The sequence below is a fragment of the Propithecus coquereli genome, unplaced genomic scaffold (assembly GCF_000956105.1).
Source record: "Propithecus coquereli isolate 6110/MARCELLA unplaced genomic scaffold, Pcoq_1.0 Scaffold422, whole genome shotgun sequence".
NCBI classification, from domain to species: domain Eukaryota; kingdom Metazoa; phylum Chordata; class Mammalia; order Primates; family Indriidae; genus Propithecus; species Propithecus coquereli.
In genome coordinates, this window is record NW_012149975.1 from 449,206 (window position 1) to 471,978 (window position 22,773).

A 22,773-nucleotide genomic window follows, 5' to 3' on the forward strand; every position below is an offset into this window, starting at 1 on the left:
TCAGCATCACAGCACGCTCCCACTCTTCTGGTGGTGAGTGGGCCTGGACTCTTGAAACACCACTGATCCTCATACAAAAAGTGTCATTGGCAACTATTTTAAAACCCCGTCTCCACGGCTCTCACCTCACTGTAGTGCCCTCAATCTATGGCGTTGGATGGGTGCTGTGGAAATTACGAGGCTTTCTTTGTGTAATTCACAGTAGCACCAGATGACAGAGAGGTTGACAGTGAATGCTTTGGGAGGATGAGGGGAGATGATAATGGTAACCTTCTTGCTTCCAGGTATTTCCAGATCCTTCCTCCCTGGGCTCAGGAATGTGCCGGTTTGTGTTAGATTCCATACTTACAAACGAACGAGGAGCCTTTCTTAGGTCCCCTTCATCCTAATGTCTGCTTTCTGTGGAGGGCATCTGGGGCAGCCTAAGGTCTTTGGGGTGGGAAAGGGAGATGCAGTGGACCGAAGGGCTTATTTTCATGGTCTCAGGTGAAGAAGTCTTGGCCTGAGCTCAAGTGATGGTTTATTGAATCCGGGCTGAAGGACCAGGAGAAATGATAAGAAGGCATTTGAGGAGAATAAGGAGCCAGGGCCTCTATACAGAAGTGACATGGAGGCCCTCGCAGGACCTACAAGGAATAGGAGACTCCGTAAACATCAAAAAATAGTGAGTACCTACTCTGGCCTCCTAGGCTGTGGCCTTCCCCCAGCTAACACGTTGCCTCCTGTGCCCCAGGGCCTAGCTCTTGACCAACTGACCTGCCATGCTAGGTTCGTGGGCATTAATGGATTAACTCCTGACAGCGTGCATCTCAATAGGACCTGGATGCTTTTGTGTCATTCCAAGGATTGGTGGTCATCTGGGGGCATTGGCCAGGTCGGGGAGCCCTACACACCATGCTAGTCAGCTTTTCCTACTTTAAGAACAGGATTCAGGAAGGTCAAGCTGAGAGCTTCTGCAACAGGCACCCGACACCTGAGCAGGGAATAATTATTGCAAATTATGTGCCAGCCTACTCCCCTTGGCTATAAAACTTTCCTGATGCCTCCGAAAGCAGTGTGGGTTGCTATTTGAGATTAGAGGCCACAAATATTGACTTTTAATGAGCTCCAGTTGCTGAAATTTAGAAGGTCCATGCATTCTTTCTTGGCCCTGGGTAGCTCCCTGGAACCCAGATGCTAGAGAAGATGCAACCCTGCAGGTCTCTCCAGTGGCTGACAGTCTTGGGGCCATCTCCCCATCGCATCTGCAACCGGTTCGCCTGAGCACAAGGTCTAGCTGCATACCTAGCTGTGCCCAGGGAACCATGATGGACATGAAGTCTGGAAGGCAAGTTTCGGCGGTCAGAAAGCACGAGAAATGTGTAGCTGCAGCTTCTCAGCCTGCCAGCTCAGACCCAATTTCTACTCCTCACTGTAATTAAGAGTATTTAATGTGATCATTAGAGATCCCTTTGGCACTTGACTTCCTTCTCTCCCTCCCTTCTTCCCTGCTTGTCCTTCCTTCCTTCCTTCCTTCCTTCCTTCCTTCCTTCCTTCCTTCCTTCCTTCCTTCTTCCTTCTTTCTTAGACACTCATTCTGGAGCCTGATTTTTTTTCTTTACTTTTTCTTTTTCATTAGTTTTAGAAGAAAGGCTGTTAACTCAAATCCCTTGGCGAGGGGCCCAGTTTGGGCGTTGCATTTTGCTAACCCGCATTCACCCTGTGGCATCTGCCTGTCGCATTTTTCACTCATGAGAGCAATAGGAGAATTAATTGGTGGGTGCTGAAGGAGTGGCAGGTAGTGTCCCAGGCCCCCAGCCTCACTCTCTGAGGAGGTGTGGGGAAAGGCTGGCTCTCCGGCAATTTCTTGAATAAACTATTTGCCATATTTACCAGTTTACTTAAAGTTTCTTTCTTTTGACTATTTACAACATAGTTAAAATATTTAAGTCTTCACAAAAATTCATTTAGGAGAAAATGGTTTTAAAAGGTTTCAGAGATTTCTCTGAATATGCAGTTGACAGGTTTCATTTGGTCTTTAGCAGCATTCCATTTGTTGTAGGGTGGTTTAGTTTCCCTGGGAATATATTAAACATGTATATTATAAAGCATATTATTTAATTAGGGCCAAAATTTCAGCATATTATATGGAAATGCTTATACTAGCTTCTTTAAGAAAATTTTATTATTTTTTAAACTGACAAATGAATATTTGTATATATTTATGTTTTACGACAGGATGTTTTGATATATGTATACATTGTGGGATGACTAAATTGAATTAATTAACATATCCATCACCTGAAATACTTATTTTTCGTGCACTAGTTTTTCCTGAATCCTTCGAAAGCGCATTTTCTGTTATGCCAACTTGAGCATTTTGGGGATTCTGCCACCAATTTCTCAAATAGCACAATGTTTTGTTGTTTGTTTTTTCTGGAAATCAGTAGCCAAAATGTAGTACATGATGTAATTACTTCTGTCATTTCCTAATTGATTTTCTACGTTAACATTCTTTTAGCTTTTAACCAATCTTTTCTTATCTTTCCTTTACAATTTCATAGTTGTGGTTAACAGATAGCAAATTTGAGGAACTAATCCTACAGTACATTATAGTAATCCCTTCCTGGCATGTTCACTCTTAGTCCTGCTGCTTTAAATGGTTTTACTACTTCACGAAATCTTCAATAGCTATTAAAGCCACTCATTCAATGCAAATTGCTATAAGCTTTACAATTTGCTAGAAGAAATGAGTTTCAGCAAATTGGCCTGCTTTCAGAAGGCCAGGTTGAGTTAGTGAAGACTTGCCATTTGATTACTTCAAATACACAATGGGACTAACCTTAACCCAGGGGTTCTCAACTTGGGGGTGGGCATAGGGGGCAATTTTGCCCCTAAGGTGACATTTGGCAATGTCTGGAGACATTTTTTGTTGTTAAACCTGGGGACAGGGTGAGCAACTGACATAGTGGGTAGAGGCCAAGGATGCTGCTAAATACCTGAGGATGCACAGGAAGAGCTGCCCCCATCCTCCAACAAAGAATTTTCTGGACTCAAATGTCAATAATGCCCAGAGATTGCGAAACCCTGCCTTAAACTAATAAATAACATGTTACCAAGGTAGCGGTCTGATGAGGACCAACCTTAAGATCATAGCTCACTGCAGCCTCTAACTCCCGAGCTCAAGCGATCCTCCTGCCTCAGCCTCCCAAAGTGCTGGGATTACAGGTGTGAGTCACCGCACCTGGCCCTTAAGAGTGTTTAGACCAGCGCTGTTGAATCGAAGTTTCTGTGATAGTGGAAGTGACCTCTATCTGTGATGTCCATGATAGCCACTGGCCATGTGCAGCTATGAGCACTTGCAGGTGGCTAGCGTGACTGAGGAACTGAGTAATTTTATTTTACTTAAGTGGCTAGTGGCTTCTGTATTGAACCCAACTTTAGAGGCACTATAGTGGAGCATAGTCCTTGCTTTGTGTCTATAGTCTGCCACTTCCAAGCTTTGTTGGCTTTGAGGATGTCGTCTAAGCCTTCTGAGCCTCAGTTTCCTCAGCTGTAAAATAGGAAGTAATAATGGGACCTACTCTTCAGGATTGTATCAAACAAAATAATACACGAGAAATAAAGCATGCAGCACGGGGCCCAGCACAATAAGCATTTGAGAGAGATCCACAATTATGGCCAGAGATTTGTGATTAGGATAGTAATTGTCATCGTGTAAACGGCGTTTCTGCAGGGCTTAAAAACAAGACCTCCCCTGGGATATTGTTCAAAGGCCACTTCAGAGGCCGAGCGCTAACTCTCAGACTGGACAGCATTACTATAGGCATGTCCTCATGCCTCTTTGGACCTTGGTTTTTTTCATCTGTAGAGTGGGAATAAGAAAATATGATAATAATAATAATGCAACTTTCCTAGCTGTGACGCCACAGAATTGTTGGGATGCAGAAGTGCTTTGAAGAGTACAAAGCCCTCTGTAAGCCGTGAGTTTGTTGACCACAATAGTGCTTTTGGACAGATTCAGTGCAAAAGTTCTGCCTTGGTAGAATTGTCTTAAAATTTGGGATGAGGGTGTCTGAATTGGAGAGGTTGGCCTGGGGAGCAGCAGGAAGCAAGGAGCTCCTCCTCATGATGCTGGGCACTGCTCTGTCGGTCACTTGGCCAGTAGTGTGGCAGGAGAACTCAGGCACCACTTTAAGGATGCACTGAAGCTTGGCATTTGGGAATGGGAAACCAGAGTGCTGCATGGATCAGCCTTTCCCAGGCTCCTAATGAAGGAGCGAGGCATCTGGCCCAAGGGGAGAGAAGAGGGTCATCCACAGCAGTTTCCAGTGTGCTATCAAAGACCATACTGCCCGAGGGCTCAGCCACCATGGCAGAGTGTCTGGACCAAGTGATACACACACACTCTGAAAATATTTTGGGACCATAGAATAGAAAGTGCATGGGGTTTTGGAGTCAGATGTGGGTTTGAATTCTCAGAATGCTTCTTAGTAGCTGTGTGGCAGTGGGTGAATGCCTTAACCTTTCTGAGCCTTAGTTTTCTCATCTGTAAAATGGAGATGATTTCTATCTCACAGGGTTGTCACAGGGATTAAATCAGGTAACTGGTAGGCACACATAGGTTGCCCTCAGTAAACATGAGTTCCTCCCACCGTCACCTACTGTTGATAAACGAAGAGCAACCAGTAACCAACTAATTACTCATGATCCCATTTCTGCTCCTCTAGCATGAAAAAAAAGGAAATGAAAGTTTCTGCTGTTGACATGGGAAAACTGTTTAGTCCTTTCTTGGGAAGAGGAAAGGGAGAAGGATTCTTCTTGCTGGGCCACTACCACGTTTAAAAGAGCAGTCTCAACTGTTTAGGAACAGTCTCGGGCGAGGGAGAAAGCCTGTGGCTCTGGGGTAGTGACAGGTAATACAGTTAATGAGGAGCCTGAGCAGCCTCACCTGGGCTTGCGAGTTCCCCCGAAGAAGTCACCTCAGTCTGTGTGCCCAGAGAGAGGCTTTCTGGGGACAGCGGGTTTCCCGGGAGTCTGGAATGTTAAATCGAGCCATGTCTGTGGCCTGTTGATCCAGTGGTGGCTATTGAACCATGACACAGGTTGGATCCAGTTGGCTTTTCCCTCACACAGCCATGGGTCCCAGCCCTCAATGCAGGTCACTGTTTTACAAACCTGCTGGTCACCAGGGGGCTGCTGGAGGGAGTATGGATAACTGCAGGAAGTCCCATCCCCTATTTTTTGGGAAACTGATGAAGAGCAGGGGACATAGATCATTAACAGCACGGGGAGGGCAGTCTTCCCATGGAGAAGGGAGAGTAATACCAATAATAGCTAGCATGCATCGAGTGCTTGCTATTTGTTACTCCACATGCTAAGAGCTTTGTCTCAGTTAGGTCACCAAATTGTCTATGAGAACAGGGCCCTTCTCTTTTTTGAGCACCATTCGGAGCTCTACTTAGCACATAGTAGGTGCTCAATAAACAGTTATTAAATGATCAAATCTTCACAGCCCATGATAAAGGTACTACATTTAGCTCCATTGAACAGATAAGGAAATTTAGGTTTTGAATAGTTTGGTGTCTTGCCCAAGATCACACACCTAGTAATGGCCAAGAGCCAGGATTCAAGCCCAGCTTTGTCCAACTCCATAGCCTAACCCTTTTGCAACTATATAATGCTTCGTCTTTAGGTCGACATGCCAAATTTCTCTTTCTGTGACAAAAGCACATCTGCTTGGAAACTACTAGAACAGAGAATCAAGAGCACTGCAAAAAAGACGTGATATTACGATGTCTGTACTTCCTTCCTCCCACCTACTCCCTCCTCCATCTCCCTAATTCTGTCCCCAGACACAGTCTATTATCATGTTCATTTTATTGATTGGGAAACTGAGGCATGAAGACATTACATGACGTATCCTAGGTCACCCAGCTTGTCAGGATTTGCATAGTTTGAGGTTATGGTCCTGAAAAAATTCCCAGCCTGATAGGCAGAAGGAGAGTTTCATCTAATGGGGCCAAGGCTCAACGGGAAAAAAATTAACAAAGGGCCCCATACTGTTAAAACAACTTACTTGAACCTTCAAAAGCAGAAGCATAAAATATTTTGCTCGTCTAATTACATTTAGCGTAGCATTCCTTGTTACAAACACAACAAATTATAACAATATAATTCAGTTATCTACTATAACATACAAAGGAGATGTGCAAAATGAGGGCTAGAAATGAGAGAAGGGGGAAAGAAGAGATACCGACATGGGAAAGTTTAGATATGGATAAGAAAAGAGCAACAACACAGTAGGCAGTGTATTTCAGAAAAAACATTGCAACTAAAGATTGATAAAGTCCTATTGCATTTTTACATTAACAAGGTTTTTATTTCTTGTTTCACACCCTGTGGACTTCATGGGCCAAGGACAAGCCCATCCTGGGAGCTGAGGGTCATGTTACTTCTTCTTTCTTATTGTATTTAGATCTCCCCTTTCCGTAAGCCCAACTGTCCTGGGAAAATGGAGAGGACGGTAAGTCAAACGGAGACTTTTCTGAGCCTGAGCCCATGGGGGTTGGGGAAAGGAAAGGGTACCGGGAGCCCAGACACATCTGCCTGCCTGCATTTTCAGCAGAGCCTAGTAGATTAGGTGGAGAATGTCTCCTTTCTTGAGTTTGCCATCAAGCATATGAGCAAAGGTTTCTGCATTAGTTCACTGTGATAGTTGGAGTGGTCTCCAGAACGTTTTTAAGGAGAGGAGGAGGGGAAAAGTCCCCATTAAACCTCCATACCCTATTTTTGAAGGACATAATTTTATTTTCACATGTGAGACCAGTTTGTTGCTTCTGTCCCTGTGGCTCCAGAAACCAAACATCAATGATCCAAAGACCTTATTTCATGCAGAAATGGGTTATGTTTGCTTATTCAGTGTTGGAGGAAGGAGGAAACTCTTTGGGATAGAGTATTTATTAATAGTGTTCTGATAGGGATGAACTCCTGATTTGAAAAGATTTTTTGAAAAATAATCTCTTTAGAAGTGGAGGGAAGAATGAGTGGGGGGCATTTTAAGTTAAATCTGCAACCCTATGAATTTTTTAAATTGAAATAATAGCTTAATTTTCTAAATAATCTGAAAGTAGGAGAGTATTCTGAAAATACTGACAGGCTTCTGAAGGACCTGCTCTGAAGGCTGGGCTATCATTGGCCAACTCAGTCAGGACTCAAGCTTCTGCAAAATCTGGCTACTCTAGGATGAACTGGGAACTTTGAAAGATCATCTCAGTGAATCATAGAATCCGAGAATGCCTGGACTAAAAGGAACTCTAGACTCCAAGTCCAGCTCAAACCCTTAGTTCTTAGGGGAGGAAACTGAGGCTCAGAGAAAGGACTCGATGTGCCCTAGGCCTCACAGCTAATTAATAGAAAAGCTGGGGTTTGAAATCTCCAAAAATTGCTAGAGGCCTCATTGGAGGCTCAGATCTTAGAGATGTTTATTAGGAAAAAAAATATCTTCTTTCTGTCACAAGTCTCACTAGATATCATTCAAATTGCTTTTTCTTCACCACCCTTGCCCTGCCATCCATTTCTGATGGCTTCCCCATTCATTTTTTCTGGTTCAGCTATGCTCAGTATCTAACATGATCTATAGCAGTGTTTCCTTAAAGTGTGGTGTTTGGAACCCCTATGTCAGAGTCACCTGGGAGCTTCTGGAACATGTAGGTTCCTGGGCCCCACCCTCACTGAAGAAAGAATCAGAATTTCCAGGGGTGAGGGCCAAGGAATCAGTGATTGTTCTGCATGCCCTTGACTCATGGCCTTCTTCCTCGAACCCTTCACTCACATCTTGCCCTTGTCTATAATGGTAGTTTAAAAAACCCTACTGTTTAAGAACATCCTTTGTGCCAGGCACCGAGCTGCTTTTCACGCATTGTCTCATTTATTCCTCACATGCTGGGGTGTGCTTCCGTCTCACTGTCAAGTGACCAACAGAGCAGTGTCCCGCTGGGGCAGGGACCAGTCGCCTATCACCCCCATTTAAGCACTCCTCCCAGGCACTGTGAGGACAGCGGGGACGCTTCTCCCAGTCGGGCTTTTCATTTTCCTAGGCCATTCTGACTAGAGACTCTTGTGCCTAAAGTCTAAAGAAGCCAGACAGATTTCTGCTGTCCTGGGGCTCACTGCCACTTTTCTTTTCCCTCGAGATAGCATTCTCAAGTGGAGAGAGCTTGAGGGATATCATTTACTTCTTAGAAGTGGCAATCCCAACCCTTTCCTTGCCTAGGGATGCTGTGACTTGCATGTGTGAATGCGTGGGAAAATACCGGCACACCGGCCCTTGGGATCCTGTCTGCTTCTGCGGCCTGAAGTGAACATAGGAGGAGGGAACCAGGACTCTCCTGTCTGCCCTTGGCTATCTGGGCCTTTCTCTCCTCCTCCACTAACTGCCTTCCAGCCTGGCCCAGCTCCGGGCTCTCTTGCAGGTGGTTCCTTTTTCCGGCCCTCTTGGTGTCCTGTCTAGCCTCAGACCCCGGGGCACTCCATTTTCCAGTCCATTGCTATCTGGTGTCTCTTGCCCTGAAACCTCCTTCTGTGGCCTGGCAATGTTGCTCCAGAAACTTCTGGCTTCGGCTCCAGGCCCAGAATGAAAGAAGTACAAGAGTCAGGCCTGAGAACAGCCTTGACCACAGGCAAAAGGGATATAAGTGAGCCAGGTGCCACCCCAGTGTCTCCTTGCCCCAAGCATATCATTCCAGGCCAGAGTCTTCAGGCTCTTCCTGGTCACCCAGTGTTTGTGGCTGACACCTGCTTTCTCTATCCCCATCTCTAGCTTATCAATAGCTACCCTCAGTGCCTTTGTGCCCAAGCTGTCAACAAACCTCTCTGTCCAGCACATGGCCCATCTTAAGTTCTGCCTCCTCTATCAGGCCTTTCATGATGACTCCAACCTTCCCTGAGGTCCCTTTTAGTCCCTTCTGCTGCTTTAAATGCAGCCATCTACAAAAGCACCCTCTAGGCCCCCCTGTGGCTTGCCTGCCTCCCATCCCTTGATTTTCCCATCTGCGCTTCCACTTTGCCCTCACCTTCCTGTGTTCTTTGACCTCATTTATATCTAAATCTCAGCATCCTCACCTTGCTTTGCCACTCCCCGCCAGCCTCGGCTCTGCGATGTGTTTGGACACCCTTCCCTTCCCTTGCCTCTGTGCCTCATTCGTGCCCTGGCCCCCTGTACCACATACGCAAGCGCTTCATCTTCCTGTTCCACAACTCTTGGGGCCTGCAGATCTCTTCTACATCTAGTCAATGCCCTGGAGTTCAACTCTGAGAATCCTTGTCACAAAATGTCATAAGGGAACACATGATAATTTTGTATCATCTCCTTATTTCACAAATGTGGGAACTGAGGACCAAAGAGGTGCTACGACCTGGGTGAGGTTACAAGGACAATTTGTTGGAAAAGCAGACTCCAGACCCAGATCTTCTGATTCCTAATGCAGTGCTATTCTCAACTTTTTCTTTTTTTAAATTTTTTTTTATTTCAGCATATTGTGGGGGTACAAATATTTAGGTTACGTATATTGCCCTTGCCCCACCCAAGTCAGAGCTTCAAGCGTGTCCATCCCCCAGATGGTGCTCACTGAACCCATTAGGTGTGTATATACCCATCCCCTCCTCCCCCCTCCCATCTGCCTGACACCCGATGAATGTTACTACTATATGTGCACGTAAGTGTTGATCAGTTAATACCAATTTGATGGTGAGTATGTGCGGTGCTTGTTTTTTCATTCTTGTGATACTTCACTTAGTAGAATGGGCTCCAGCTCTATCCAGGATAATACAAGAGGTGCTAGATCATCATTGTTTTTTATGGCTGAGTAGAACTCCATGGTACATATATAACACATTTTATTAATCCACTCATGTATTGATGGGCACTTGGGTTGTTTCCACATCTTTGCAATATTCTCAACTTTTTCATGTGTTATTATTTTTCTTTGTCATCAGGGAGTGGGTCATTTTATGTAGCACTTATGGCCTCTGAAGTCATATTGCCTGGACTCAAATCCTACCTTCAGAATTTGAACTTGCTGGGTGACCCTGAGCAGTTACTTAACCTTTCAGTTTCTTCATCTACAAAAATGGGGGAGGAGCGAGAATAAATAGTACGTACCTCATAGGATTGCTCTGACGATTAAATGAGATGATGGATCCAAGGCACTTCAAACAGTCTCTGCACACATTCACTATCCAGTAAATGATAACTATTTTATTTTGTCCTTGCCTCCATAGCACCTAAAATAGGTCCGAGCACATAGCAGGTGTGCATAAAGACTTTGGGGTACTAGAGAGGTCCTGGGAAACAATGTTCTGACTTTGTTGTCTGGTTCAAGGGAAATGATTCTGATGGTGCATATTTTAGGCCAAGTAGAAAGAGAGGGTGATCCCATGGCTGGGGGAAAAGGAGAGACTTGGGGCCAGAGAACCTTTTGGATAACTCTTCCCACAACTCCAGGCAGGCAGCTGCCTCTTTGCCCAGCTGCAGGGCTGTCCATGGGGTTAAGGGCTAAGGAAATCTGAGGTCCTAAAGGCCTTGACTGAGAATGTCCAGGGCGCTCAGATTCTTGGAGGCATTTTTATTTTTGTGAGTGTGTGACCTCTGGGGACAACAGCATCACCCCTCCTTATGCCCATTCCCTCCTTGTTAAAACGAAGTTTACTCAGAGACTTCTCTTTCATTCCAGAACTGGGAGACCAAAGGCTGTGTATCATAACCAGGGGATGATGCTGAGATTGCTTTCCCTGACCCCCACCCTGTAGGCTAAAAGGCCTCAAGATGAAACCAGAGACGTACGAGTTGCCTTCTTCACAAAAGGCCCAGATAGTTCAGCTTGGCTGGAGGCACATTATTGAGGCCTGGTTGTTCTTTCTCCTTTATCTTCTCTGCCTCCCCTGGCCAGGGAATGACTCCTGGTGTCTCCTTCCCTTGACACCTTCTCAATTGTAAGGGCAGGAAATATCTATCAAATCCCACAGAATCTGATGAGTTTTATAAAATTCACACCCTGCACCGGCACCCCCCTTTTCTTCTACTTTTGCTTTTTTGTTTCCTCTTTGGAGATTTTCACCCCTCCCCAACTGATGTATTATTGACTGCTAGGAGCATTAATAATAGCCACCACAACAAAGAAATAATAAAATAAAGAACCTCAGACACACTCCACTTGGGATGGACCTGAGAACTGGCAAAGAGTTTGGGAACAGAGCTCTTGACACCCAACATGCACTTAAAGGTGTGAAATCCATCGTTAGGGCTCCTCAATTCTGCCTTTTCTCCTGATGTCCCCCCAGTGTCCTCATACTGTCTTGTCCCCCACCCTAGCCTGACCACCAGAGGGTCCCCATGCTACAGACCTATTGCCTTTAAGTGAAGATACCTCATCACAATACGTGTGTCCAGTGAGGCATTTTTGGCAGGACTCAATTCATTGTTAGAACGATCAGCAAATCTCTGCAAAGATGTTAGAGGCTGATAGTGGCCTGGTGAGCTACCCTGTTTTCAGGCCCTGTAATAGACCAGTACGGAAGATTCTTTGGGGCAGGAGTGAGTGGGCATTTCATACTGACCAGAATTTGCCAAGTGAGGTGGGAGAAGAGCATAGTGGTCAAATCATGGGCTTTGAAATCATCCAGAACTGGGTTTGAGTCCCAGCTCTATTACTCACAACTTGGATGACCTTGCACAGATTACCTAATTTCAGTGAGACTCAGTTTCCTCATCTGGAAAATGGGGGTGAAAATGATAATAACAAAATAACAATGCCTACCTCATAAGGGCTCTTTTGGGAATTCAATGAGATGATACATGTAAAATCATTTTTCATAGTGCCTGCCTGGCACAGAGCGAGGACCCAGCAATTTCATTAATTGGATTAATTGTATGATATTAATTGCACCTGACTGCACAAGAACAGAGCCTTTGATCATAGCATTTGTGGATTGAAAGACAGAATAGGAGTCCCTGGCAGCTAGGCTTCCAGGCCACCACACTAGAGAAATGGCATTCTTTGCACTTTCAACTCCCCCCACCCCACGGATCTAAGGTGTTAGGAGGGGCATGGGGTGGGTCTTCCTAAGCTTCTCCTGGATTATTATGGGGGTGAGGTGTGATGGGGAGGAAGGGATGGCGGAGCTAGGGGAGAAGCTGAAGACCTTTCAAACATAAATGGTAGAGGAAGAAAAGGTGCAAAGAAGGAAGAGGAGGAAAAGGAGGAGGAAGAGAAGGTGGAGGAGAAGCTGCAGCCAGTGTGGCTGTTGCAAATGCTTGTCTCGGATAAGGAGTGGATCTTTCCTGTCGCTCTCTCCTAGTAGTGGAATGTATCTCCAGAGAAATTTTAAGCAGTCTTCCAGATGAGACAACCTATTCTTTTGAGGCTGCCTCTAGACTCCAGGGTGAGGACATGCTCCCCGGATGACGATCAGGGTGCTCAGTGGTATTCCTGAAATGGGCTTCCCTGTGGCAGGGAAGTGGAGGAGGTAGCTTCCATTATTCTCTGACCTACTAGAGTAGAAGAAAGGCCGGAAGGACAATCATTCTACAGCAGGTATCTGAGGCAGGAGTCCCCTAGAGCATGTTTGAGTGTCTGCTTGATGGCGCAGGTGGTCAGATGCCCACAGGTGAGGGTGCGGATTGTAAAGAAGTGACCCTTTCTCCCTGGTATATCTTATTACTGACACCCATGGGCATTTTGAGGGTTGAATTTGCAAAAGTTGCTGCAGATATTATTTCAAATAACGTGCCACCATGATGGCCAAGATATGGAATCAACCTAAGTGCCCATCAATGGATGAATGGATAAAGAAAACTGCGTATATAAACACAATGGAATACTATACAGCCATAAAAAAGAATCAAATCCTGTCATTTGCGGCAACATGGATGAAAGTGGAGGACATTATGTTAAGTGAAATAAGCCAGGCACAGGAAGACAAATCTCACATGTTCTCACTCATATGTGGGAGCCAAAAAAGTTGATCTCATGGGGGTAGAGAGTAGAATGATAGATACCAGAGGCTGGGAAGGGAGTGTGGGTAAATGGGAGATGAAGACAGGTCAGTTAATGGGTACAAACATACAGGTAGATAGAAGATATAAGTTTTAATATTTGATACCAGAGTAGGGTAACTGTGGTTACAATGCATTGTATATTTCAGCATAGCTAGAAGAGAGGACTTGAAATGTCCCCAACACATAGAAATGATAAATACTTGAAGTGACAGATATCCTAAACACCCTGACTTCATCATTCTATGCACATTCTATGCATGTAACAAAATATCACATGTACCCCATACATATGTAAAATATTATGTATCAATAAAAAATTCCCAAGTTAAAGAATATAATACTGTGCCACTAAAGCCATGCAGCAGTTTCTGCTTTGGGCAGATATCCACCCAGGGCTCTCAGATCCAGGATAAATGGCCATCAAGATTGCTCTCCTCTAGTCAGGTTCCCATGAGAGTGCTCACACCTGCTCCTAGGAGCATAAACAAACAGAAGTTCATGGCTGGCTAGCTGGCGCTGAGCCTGCTGATAGCTGCTGCTGCACTTGGCCCCTGCTGGGCAAATGGCGATCATGCTGACTACCTCCCAAGGCCCTGAGTTCTGCTTGGATATAGTTGTATCCTGGGTGGAATTTGGCATCAAACCCCTATCCCACCAAATGAACTCTGCTAATCAGTGGGGAGACTGTCCACAATGAAGCCATCCTGACTACTGGTGGGCTCCTGGAGTGGGACTTCTGGAGCTCATTGTGTGGGCTGAGGGGCAGCTGTCTTCATTATGGGGTGTGCAAGGGTGGCATTTCAAGAACTCACTGAACGTCTGGTGCCCTCCTGCCAACCTCATGCAAGGATAAGAGGAAGGAGAGTGATCATAGGCTCCCCTCCCCTGGAGGTTAGCTTACTTTACACTTAATAAGGGGCATAAGGGCCCTTTCTGATACTTTCATTTCAGAGGATCCCAGGTTCCTGCGTGAGTTGCCATGTTGGCGTCAGACACTCCCTCTAGAACTAGCTGAGCACTTTCAAGGAGGAGCCAATCACCACCGTTCTCTCCCCTTGTCATGCCTCAGAATGATCGACTCCAGGGCTTTTCAGTCACTGCTTGGCGGATACAACACCGCTGGTTGAGGACACAAAGTACAGCAATAGTTTGAAAGGGATTAAAGGCATTGTCTTGGGGGTAGGGAAAGCCATCTCAAACAAGTGAGACTTTAAGGGGCTTTTGCATGTTCTAACATTTTGGCAGGATCTAATAGGTCCAGCTGACAACTCACTTGAGAGAATAGCAACTTAAGTTCTTTGCAAAGAAGTGTCTGTGGCAGGGTGGGCTGGGAGAAGGGAGCAGACAGTCCCCTCGTGGGCTTCTGAACACAGTTCTGTGTTGCAGCTGACATGGCTCCAAACCTACCCCACTTTTGGCTTCTTTCTCAACTGGAACTGGGGCTTGTAGGACTCCATTAGTTTTCTATTGCTGTGTTACAATGACAAAATAATTAGTGTCTTATGACAACGCAAATTCACTGTCAGTTTCCATGAGTCAAGAATCCAGCCATGGCTTCACCGGATTCTCTGCTCAGGGTCTCGCAAGGCTACAATCATTGTATCAGCCAAGGCCAAGGTCTCGGAGGTTCAAGGTCATCTTCCAAACTGGCAGATTGTTGGCGGAATTCAGTTTTTTGAGGCTACAGGGCCGAAGTCCCTGGTTTCTTGATAGCTGTTAACCGAAGGATGCTCTCAACTCTTAGAGGTCGCCTGCCATTCTCTGCCATGAGGCCCTCAACGACATGGCAGTTTGTTCTTTCAAGGCCAACAGGAGATCATGTGCTGCAGCTTCCAGTCTTTCTGACTTCTGTATCTGACCTCTAGATCCTTTTTTAAAAGGCACACCTGATTAGCTTAGCTCCACCCACACTCAAGGAGAAGGGGTTTCTAGGGCATGCATACCAGGGGGTGAAAATCTCAGGGGCCATCTTGGAATTCTATCTACCACAGACTCTATGAAAAGCATTTCATCCTAGTAGATTGTTTTCTAAAAAGCAAAAACATGGGACCAGCTGCTTTCCATTAGCATTCCCCATTCTGGAAAGATAGCAAATCTGTCAAGCAACGTCTTCTGAATTTTTGAAGCTGAATCAGGCTGTGGTTAAAAATTTCAACAACCTTGGAAGACAGTCCTTTTTCCCTTCTTTTTTTCCTCCTTTTTTACCCCTAGAGCCCTTGTTCATCCCTGAAATGAGGCAGTCTGAGAAGGAAAAGGCAGCTGTGGGGCCTAAGCATCTGGGATTGGCCTAGAGAAGCAGGAAAGCATTTTAATAATGACTTGATAATGAAACTTTATATCTCCAGTAGGCCAGACTTCCTGATGACCATTATTACATGACTATTTATGCTCCTTGGAAGTGGTTCCGAAGGCCTCTCATCATTTACTGGATAAAAATTTCTATTTCCTTTCCTTACTTGGCTTGCTAGCTTTTGCATGGGACTTCATGCAGAGGGGTCCTTTACTGAAAGGGTATCTCAAAGTGTCTCCATATGTTTAAAGAAGGGGACCATCTTCCCCATTGACTCCTATAGGACCACGCCCCCAACTCCTGCATTCATCCATCCATAAACAAATGTATTACAGTGAGCACTTTCTGTGTGCCTGGTATTATGCCGGGTACTGGTGATATTCAAATAATCAAAAAGTGGTCCCTGTTCTCACGGTGATAATCATCTATGACAGAGGTATGTGCAAAGGGCATGGGAGGGTTACCTTTTATCTGGGTCTTGAAGAATGTGTAGATTTTAAGGCTGTGGGAATTAGGGGGATAGTGTTCCAGGCCAAGTGGACAACCTGTGCAGCGCACAGAAAAAGTACAAGAACACGGTGTGTTTAGGGAGTGATTGGTGATTCTGGGAGACCAGGGTGTGGGCGTGTGAGGAGGGGTGAGCTGCTAAGACACTGGACCTCCTCCAAGGGGCAGAGAGCACCAGATTGCAGAGGGCCTTGAATGTTAAGAATTTGGCTTTTATCCTGCAGGCAGTAGGAAGTTGGTGACCGAGTTTAAGCAGGGGAGCGTTATGGTTGCATTGGTATTTTAGCGAGAACATCATGACTTTGTAACTTTTTTTGAGACACCAATGAGGTGACAGTAGTTTTTGCTAAATACTATAAATAAGAGCATAGACCAGAGGAGGCAGCCCGAAGGCCACTATCATTGAGTCATGGTATAATTAAGGAACACATTCGTTTTAAATTTATATTGGCCATAATGAGACACATGAAAGAAACAGAGTGATGCCTTTATAAGGAGATATTGGGAAGCAAAGCTCTGTTTAATAAGGTCTGCCTGAGGGCAAGAGAACAGAAGTTATGTCAGTGGTGGCAGGAAAGTAGGAAGAGGCAGGCTTTCTGTTACTGAAACCTCCTCCTCCATGAGGGTCCAGGCCTAGCCCAGCTGAATGGAGTGCCACATGCAGAGTTCACATGGCTGGGACACCTGGGAATGAACTCTATGGACTAGAGGGGCCCAAGAGTGTTTGCTTCTGCACAGGTGAATAAGCCAGGAGTGGGGCCACCTTGCTGGAAGGGAAGGCTGGTCCTGCCAAATTGGGAAACAAGGAGTCCTCTCCTAGGGCAAGTCTTCCTCTGCCTCCTATACCATGCCTCTACTTCTAAGAAATTTCTGACCACAAAGGTGGTTTTTAGATTACGTCCTCTTCTTTATGCAATTTATACATTCATTCAACAACTATTCATTGGGTGCCTGACATACCCCTCACATGCCACATCTAATGCAACAGTAGTAACTCCTGTGACTCTTTCATTCTAGGTGCTGGGAGATCCCTTGATGAACAAAATAGACAGGCCCCTGCCCTCACAGAATTTGCATTCTAGTAGAGGAGACAGACAAGAAACTAGTAATTAAATTAATATAAAATGTAAGTTTAGGTAGCGATGAGGGCTAAGAAGATGTTAATAAAGGATAATGGGCTGGAGAGAGAGACTAGGAGTGCTTTAGCTAGGATGATCATGGAAGTGCTTTCTAGGGGAAGTAACACTGGAAGCTCCAATGCCGCAAAGGAGTCAGCCATGCAACTATCTGGGGAAAAAGCCCACCAAGCAGAGAGAGTGGCAAATGCAATGGTCCTGAGATTGAAAGGGGCTTGCTGTGTTGGAGATTACCAAGAAGGCCAGTGTGGCTGGGTGGAGGGACAAAGTGGGAGGGTAGCAGGATTGGTGGTCAGTGGGGTATGTGGGTGGGGCCAGATCACACAAGACCCATGGTAAGGGGCTGGAATTTTTCTCTGAGCTTGATGGCAAGCCACTGAGGTGTTTGGAGCTGGGGGCTAGTGTGACTGATGTGGCAACTTAGTGTGGGCAAAAAAAAAGAATGTCAAATATATCATTAGTATTATTTTTATAGTGATTAAATGTTGAAATAATACTTTGGTTATATTGGGTTAAATAAAATATATTATTAAAAGCAATTTCACCTGTTTCTTTTTTCTTTTTTAAACATAGCTACTAGAAAATTTGAAATTATATACATGACTTGCAATTGTGCTCACGTTAACATTTCTATGCAATGGCCCAGGTCTAGGAAGTGATTGTAGATAAAGAAGAGGGCCAAGGACAGAGCCCTGCGGTGCTACAGCATTTCAAATTCAGGGAGAGGAGAAAGATCCAGCAAAGGACACCCAGAAGGAACAGCCAATAAGGTAGGAGGAAAGTTAGGGGAGTGTGGTGTTCTGAAAGTCAAATGATACAATTATTCAAAAAGGAGAGTGTGATCAGTGGTATCAGACACTGCTGGAAGGTCAAGTAACTGGTGGCTTCAACAAAAGCAGTTTGGGTGGAGAGGTTTGGAAGCAGTTGGGTTTGGAAGCCTAATTGGAGAGTGCAAGAGAACAGGAAGCCAAGACATCAAGACGGTGAGTATAGATAACACTTTTGAAATGCAGAGGAGTGGGGTGGTAACTGGAAGAGAATTTGAGATCAAGGGGAGGTTTGTGTGTTTTTCCCAAAGTTATCCATACTCCCTCCAGCAGCCCCCTGGTGACCAGCAGGTTTGTAAAACGGTGACCTGCATTGAGGGCTGGGACCCATGGCTTTGTGAGGGAAAAGCCAACTGGATCCAACCTGTGCCATGGTTCATTAGCCATCACTGGATCAACAGGCCACAGACATGGCTTGAGTTTACATTCCAGGCTCCTGGGAAACCTACTGTCCCCAGAAAGCCTCTCTCTGGGCACACAGGGTTGGGTGACTTCTCTGGGGGAGCTCCCAATCCCTGGTGAGGTTGCTTAGGCTCCTCATTAACTATATTTGTGACTACCCCAGAGCCGCAGGCTTTCTCCCTCACCCAAGTCTGTTCCTAAACAGTTGTCCTTGCTGTGTCATTACCATGTTTGAAAGAGCTGTCTGAACAAAGAACGAGGGCATCTTGGCAGCATCTGAACCCCTAGAGCACCATAGAACCATTCAGTTTAACCCTTGAGTTTAGACTGGCCGAAGTGCTTTCTGGCATACTTGCCTTATTTCCCCAACCAAATCCTAAAGGCCCTGAGGCCAGCACCCCTGTCAGTCAATTCATCAGGACATGTGGAACTGTCTCCCCTCCTAAACATGTGTATTGAGATGGCCAGGAACTTACCAGTGACATGAATGATTCCTATTCTGCCTGTGAATTTCTGAGGGGCTTGTGAATTTCCCTTCCTCTTTGCTCTTGCCAGATCTCTAGATGGAACTTGGAAAAATAGTAGAGGCAGAAATGCCAAGGGTAAATCCATTCTTTCCAGATGGTGCATTGGTGTGATATCTGTGGGCTCTCCTGATGGGATGTGTATGGTAAAAAAGGGGGTGTGGTTTTGTGAAGTAGAGAGGGTGTGTATGTGTGCATATGTGCCCCTGTGTGTGTGTGTGTGTATGTGTGTGTGTGTGGTAATTATCGAGCACAGTATGGGCCAGGACTCAGTCATCTTTAGGCCGAATTGTGATATTGGCTTGTAGAGGCTGAGTGACTTGAACAAAGTATCAATACCTTTCAGCCAGGAACGTACCTGTAGTTGACAAGTTGCGTTTATTACCCATGGCAGTGAGGGAGAACATTTATCATGGGAAACCACAGGGCATTCGGTAAGTGGGTCTGAACCCATCTTGATACCATGGCCTTGTCAGCTCACATTGTGGTTTGGAACCTTTTGCTCTCCAAGGCCTCAGTCACTCTGGCTATGTGAACTCTCAAGTTCTCCTTAGCCTGAGAGCCTGTGGTCATCCCTCTCTACCTCTCGAGATGTATCAGGGATTTACGCTAGAGAGCAGGACAGGATGGTCCTGGAGTCCATCTATGAAACAGCAATGGCAGCCTGGCTATGTCTGGAGCAGAGCACACCTGGGATGGGCAAGTTGGCTCTAGAACTTGCTTAATTCCACTTGATGATACTTCAGTCAGTCATATCAAGACCCCGGGGGAGGGGGTACCATGGGGACAAAGTCTCTGCTTGTCTCTCTACAGCCTTCCTGCTGTGTGTGAGTAGAGCACCCTTTCTCTGGTTATGGTGCTCATCAGATACCCGCCTCCACCCCCAACACACACACACATGAACTCCCATCAAGAATGTCAATATTGATTTATAAAGGTTTGATTATTGACTGGCATACTTCCCTAGAAGCATGACATAGAGTCATGGGAGAATTATGCTTTTCATGATCACTTGGTCGTTTCCCATTTTTAGCTATTTAAAACTGTGGTCCCCAACCCCTGGGCCGTGGCTGGGTACTGGTCTGTGGCCTGTCAGGAAAACAGGGCCACACTTCACTGCCTGAGCTCAGCCTCCCTTCCCCCTCATGCCCTCCCCTCTCTCCTCCCACCGCCTCTGCTTCTCCCACCACCCCTGCTTCCCTCCCCGCCCCCTCACCTCCTGCCAGCCATCCATGGAAAAATTGTCTTCCATGAAACCGGTCCCCAGTGCCAAAAAGACCGCTGATTTAAAACAATGCTGTGATAAACATTCATTCTTGCATGTATATTTTTGCATGCAAGTGTGAGTATATCTATGGGGTGAAGTTCCAGCAGTGATGTTACTGGATTAAAAGGTATATGCATTTTACATTTTGATGGATGTTGCCAAATTTCTTTTCAAAGAGTTAGAGCTACTTACTCCATAGTGTATGAGAGTCCCTATTTTCCCCACCTTGGTCAGCAATGGGATATCATCAATGTTAAACCATTTTTGACAATCTGGTAGATGAAAATGTTAATTTGATATTTGATTTATATTTCTTTAATTATGAGTCTGACTGAGCCTCTCCTTATGTGGTTATTAGCTGTTCATATTTATTTTTTTTTTATTTTTTTTATTTCAGCATATTATGGGGGTACAGATGTTTAGGTTACGTGTGTTGCCCTTGGTTCCCCCCCCAAGTCCGTGTTTCAAATATGTCCATCCTTCAGGTAGTGCGCATTGCACTCCTTGTGTATACAAATACCCGTCCCTTCCTCCCTCCTCCCCTCTCCTCCCGCCGCCCTCCCCCTTCCCCAACATCCAATAGATGTTGTTCTGATATGTGCATTTATGTGTTAACTAGTTAATACCAATTTGATGGTGAGTACATATTTTTTTTTTGCAAACTGCCTTTGTACCCTTTGCCCTTTTTATACTGAATTGATTTTTATTGATTTATATGAGCTCTTAGACAAATTAAGAAAATTGGCCCCTATCAGTCATAGTTGTTGCAAGTATTGTTTCCTAGTTTGTCATTATTTTGTTGATTCATTTTTTTTTTTTTTTGGCCAAAAGTTTTAAATTTTTATGTAGTCAAATATCTCAACCTTTTTCTCTATGGCTCTGGATGTATATCAAAGCAATTTTGTCTCCCTGGGCACACCATGAATAGTAACAGGCCTCCAAAAATAATGGTCCCCAACACAAAACAATAGATCAGCTTTTTTGCATTTGTCTCTCTTTTTTTGGGTAACAACTTTATTGAGATATAGTTCATACAGTGTACAATTCACCAGTTTAAAGTGTACAATTCAATACTTTTTAATATGTTCACAGATTAGTGTGACCATCACAATTTTAGAACATTTTTATCACTTCAAAAAGAAACCCTGTACTCTTTGTTTATGACCTCCGCCTCAAAAAAACACCGATCTGTCCCAGTCTACACAAGACATTCTCTATGTCTATGTATTTGCCTATTCTGGACATTTCATATCAATGGAATCAATGGATTTTTAAACAAGGATAATTCTCCCTAATGGCAATTCCATTTGTATATCTTTTGTTGAATAGTTTAAGAATCTAGCTGAAAGATAAGAGATAGGGTGAAATGATTGCATTGTACCCAGGCAATCAAATGATGATCTTTTCATTTTTTACTCTGCATTTTATTTTAGTGATCCTACCATGGCTGAATCACTAAGTGAAGTTTTTGACAGTCTGGAAATTCTGGAGACCAGGGATGAAGGTAAGTAACTCAACGAAACCTTGATAACTAGAGCTAGATTTGTTTACTGTGTTTAACCCCTAGGACAAAGAAGCAAGGCATAAAAAAACAAGTCCAAATCAAATTTCTAATAACATTAGACTCAGTGCACATTTAATTTTCAGGTTTCTGACTTCTTTTCTGTCATGTCCAGCTCTGACAGTGAAAAGATTTTGTCTGAGGCTTTGCGATGTTCTTTGGACATGGTTACCAGGTTCTACTTACTAAGGCAGGAGAAGTGTTTCTGCTTGATCAGAAAAAAACAATCAGAACAGACCATGATCTGACAAATTCAAATGAGGTTTTACTGGAGATAGTAACCAACAGCTGAATTTGTAATTTGAGGGACAAAGGGGAGGATAGAAACAAAAGATGCCACCCCAGGCTTCTGTTAAATAGGATTCAATTTACAAAAATTCTCTTTTGCAAAACTCACTCAGATGCGTATCCATTGCCTAAATTGTAGTGCCATCTATGAGTTACAGGTGATCATGAGTGGAATAATAGTAAGGGAGGTAAAAGTCACTAACAATAATAAGCTTTATTGACACACAATAAAAAGGAATTGTAAGACATGAAGTGAGACATTGAGCTTAAAGACAGAACAGAATTTAACAAGTAATTGGGTTGTTCTTCAATTGTTTTGCCAAGATTTCTTTAGTGGTATATGGTACAGAAGACTTGGTCTGGAAGGACAGAGAGAGGGGAACCTCCTTGCGTTTTCCTGGGGGCCTGACCTCAGTGATGATGAAGAGATGGAGATGCTGAACCTGCTCATGGATCCTTGGTGTTAGCACTTGGGTCTTTTTCTTTACCGCTGTTTAGTATTGGATCTCAGAGACAGTGATTAGGCACTCCAACATATTTAACAAATGAATGAATGAAGGAATGAAAGGCCTCATCACCAAGGCAGATACACCTACCAAACCAACTGACTTATCTTTTTGGATATGAGCTAGACAGATGCCTACAAAAGAAGGTGGCAATGCAGTGCATCTTGATGAAGAGGGGAGGTAAAGAAATGCCTTTTCTCTGTTCTCAAGGTTTTTTTTTTTTTTAAGACCAAATATTTGGGTATGTTTTTAGAACTAGTCAATGCTAGCCAGAGAATAAGGTGGCTGTTGGGGGGGTCGAATGGAAGAAAGGGTAGTTGGAAATGTTTTCCTTCCAAGCAGCAATGCAAGAGAACAAGGTCACCATTATGAGATGGATTTTTAATGCTCATTAAGTTCAACCCAGATAGGCTGTGTGCATGGTGCATA

The 22,773-nt window shown here is 44.6% G+C and overlaps 1 protein-coding gene across 1 annotated transcript in view; it reads left to right on the forward strand.

Moving 5' to 3' along the window:
• The first annotated feature begins 262 nt into the window (after positions 1-262).
• Positions 263-22,773, forward strand: part of KIAA1210 (KIAA1210 ortholog) — a 63,612-nt gene continuing 41,101 nt past the window's right edge. Inside the window, 3 exon segments of the mRNA XM_012653523.1 lie at positions 263-284; positions 817-937; positions 21,423-21,493. Coding sequence (XP_012508977.1) covers positions 263-284; positions 817-937; positions 21,423-21,493 — 214 coding nt within the window.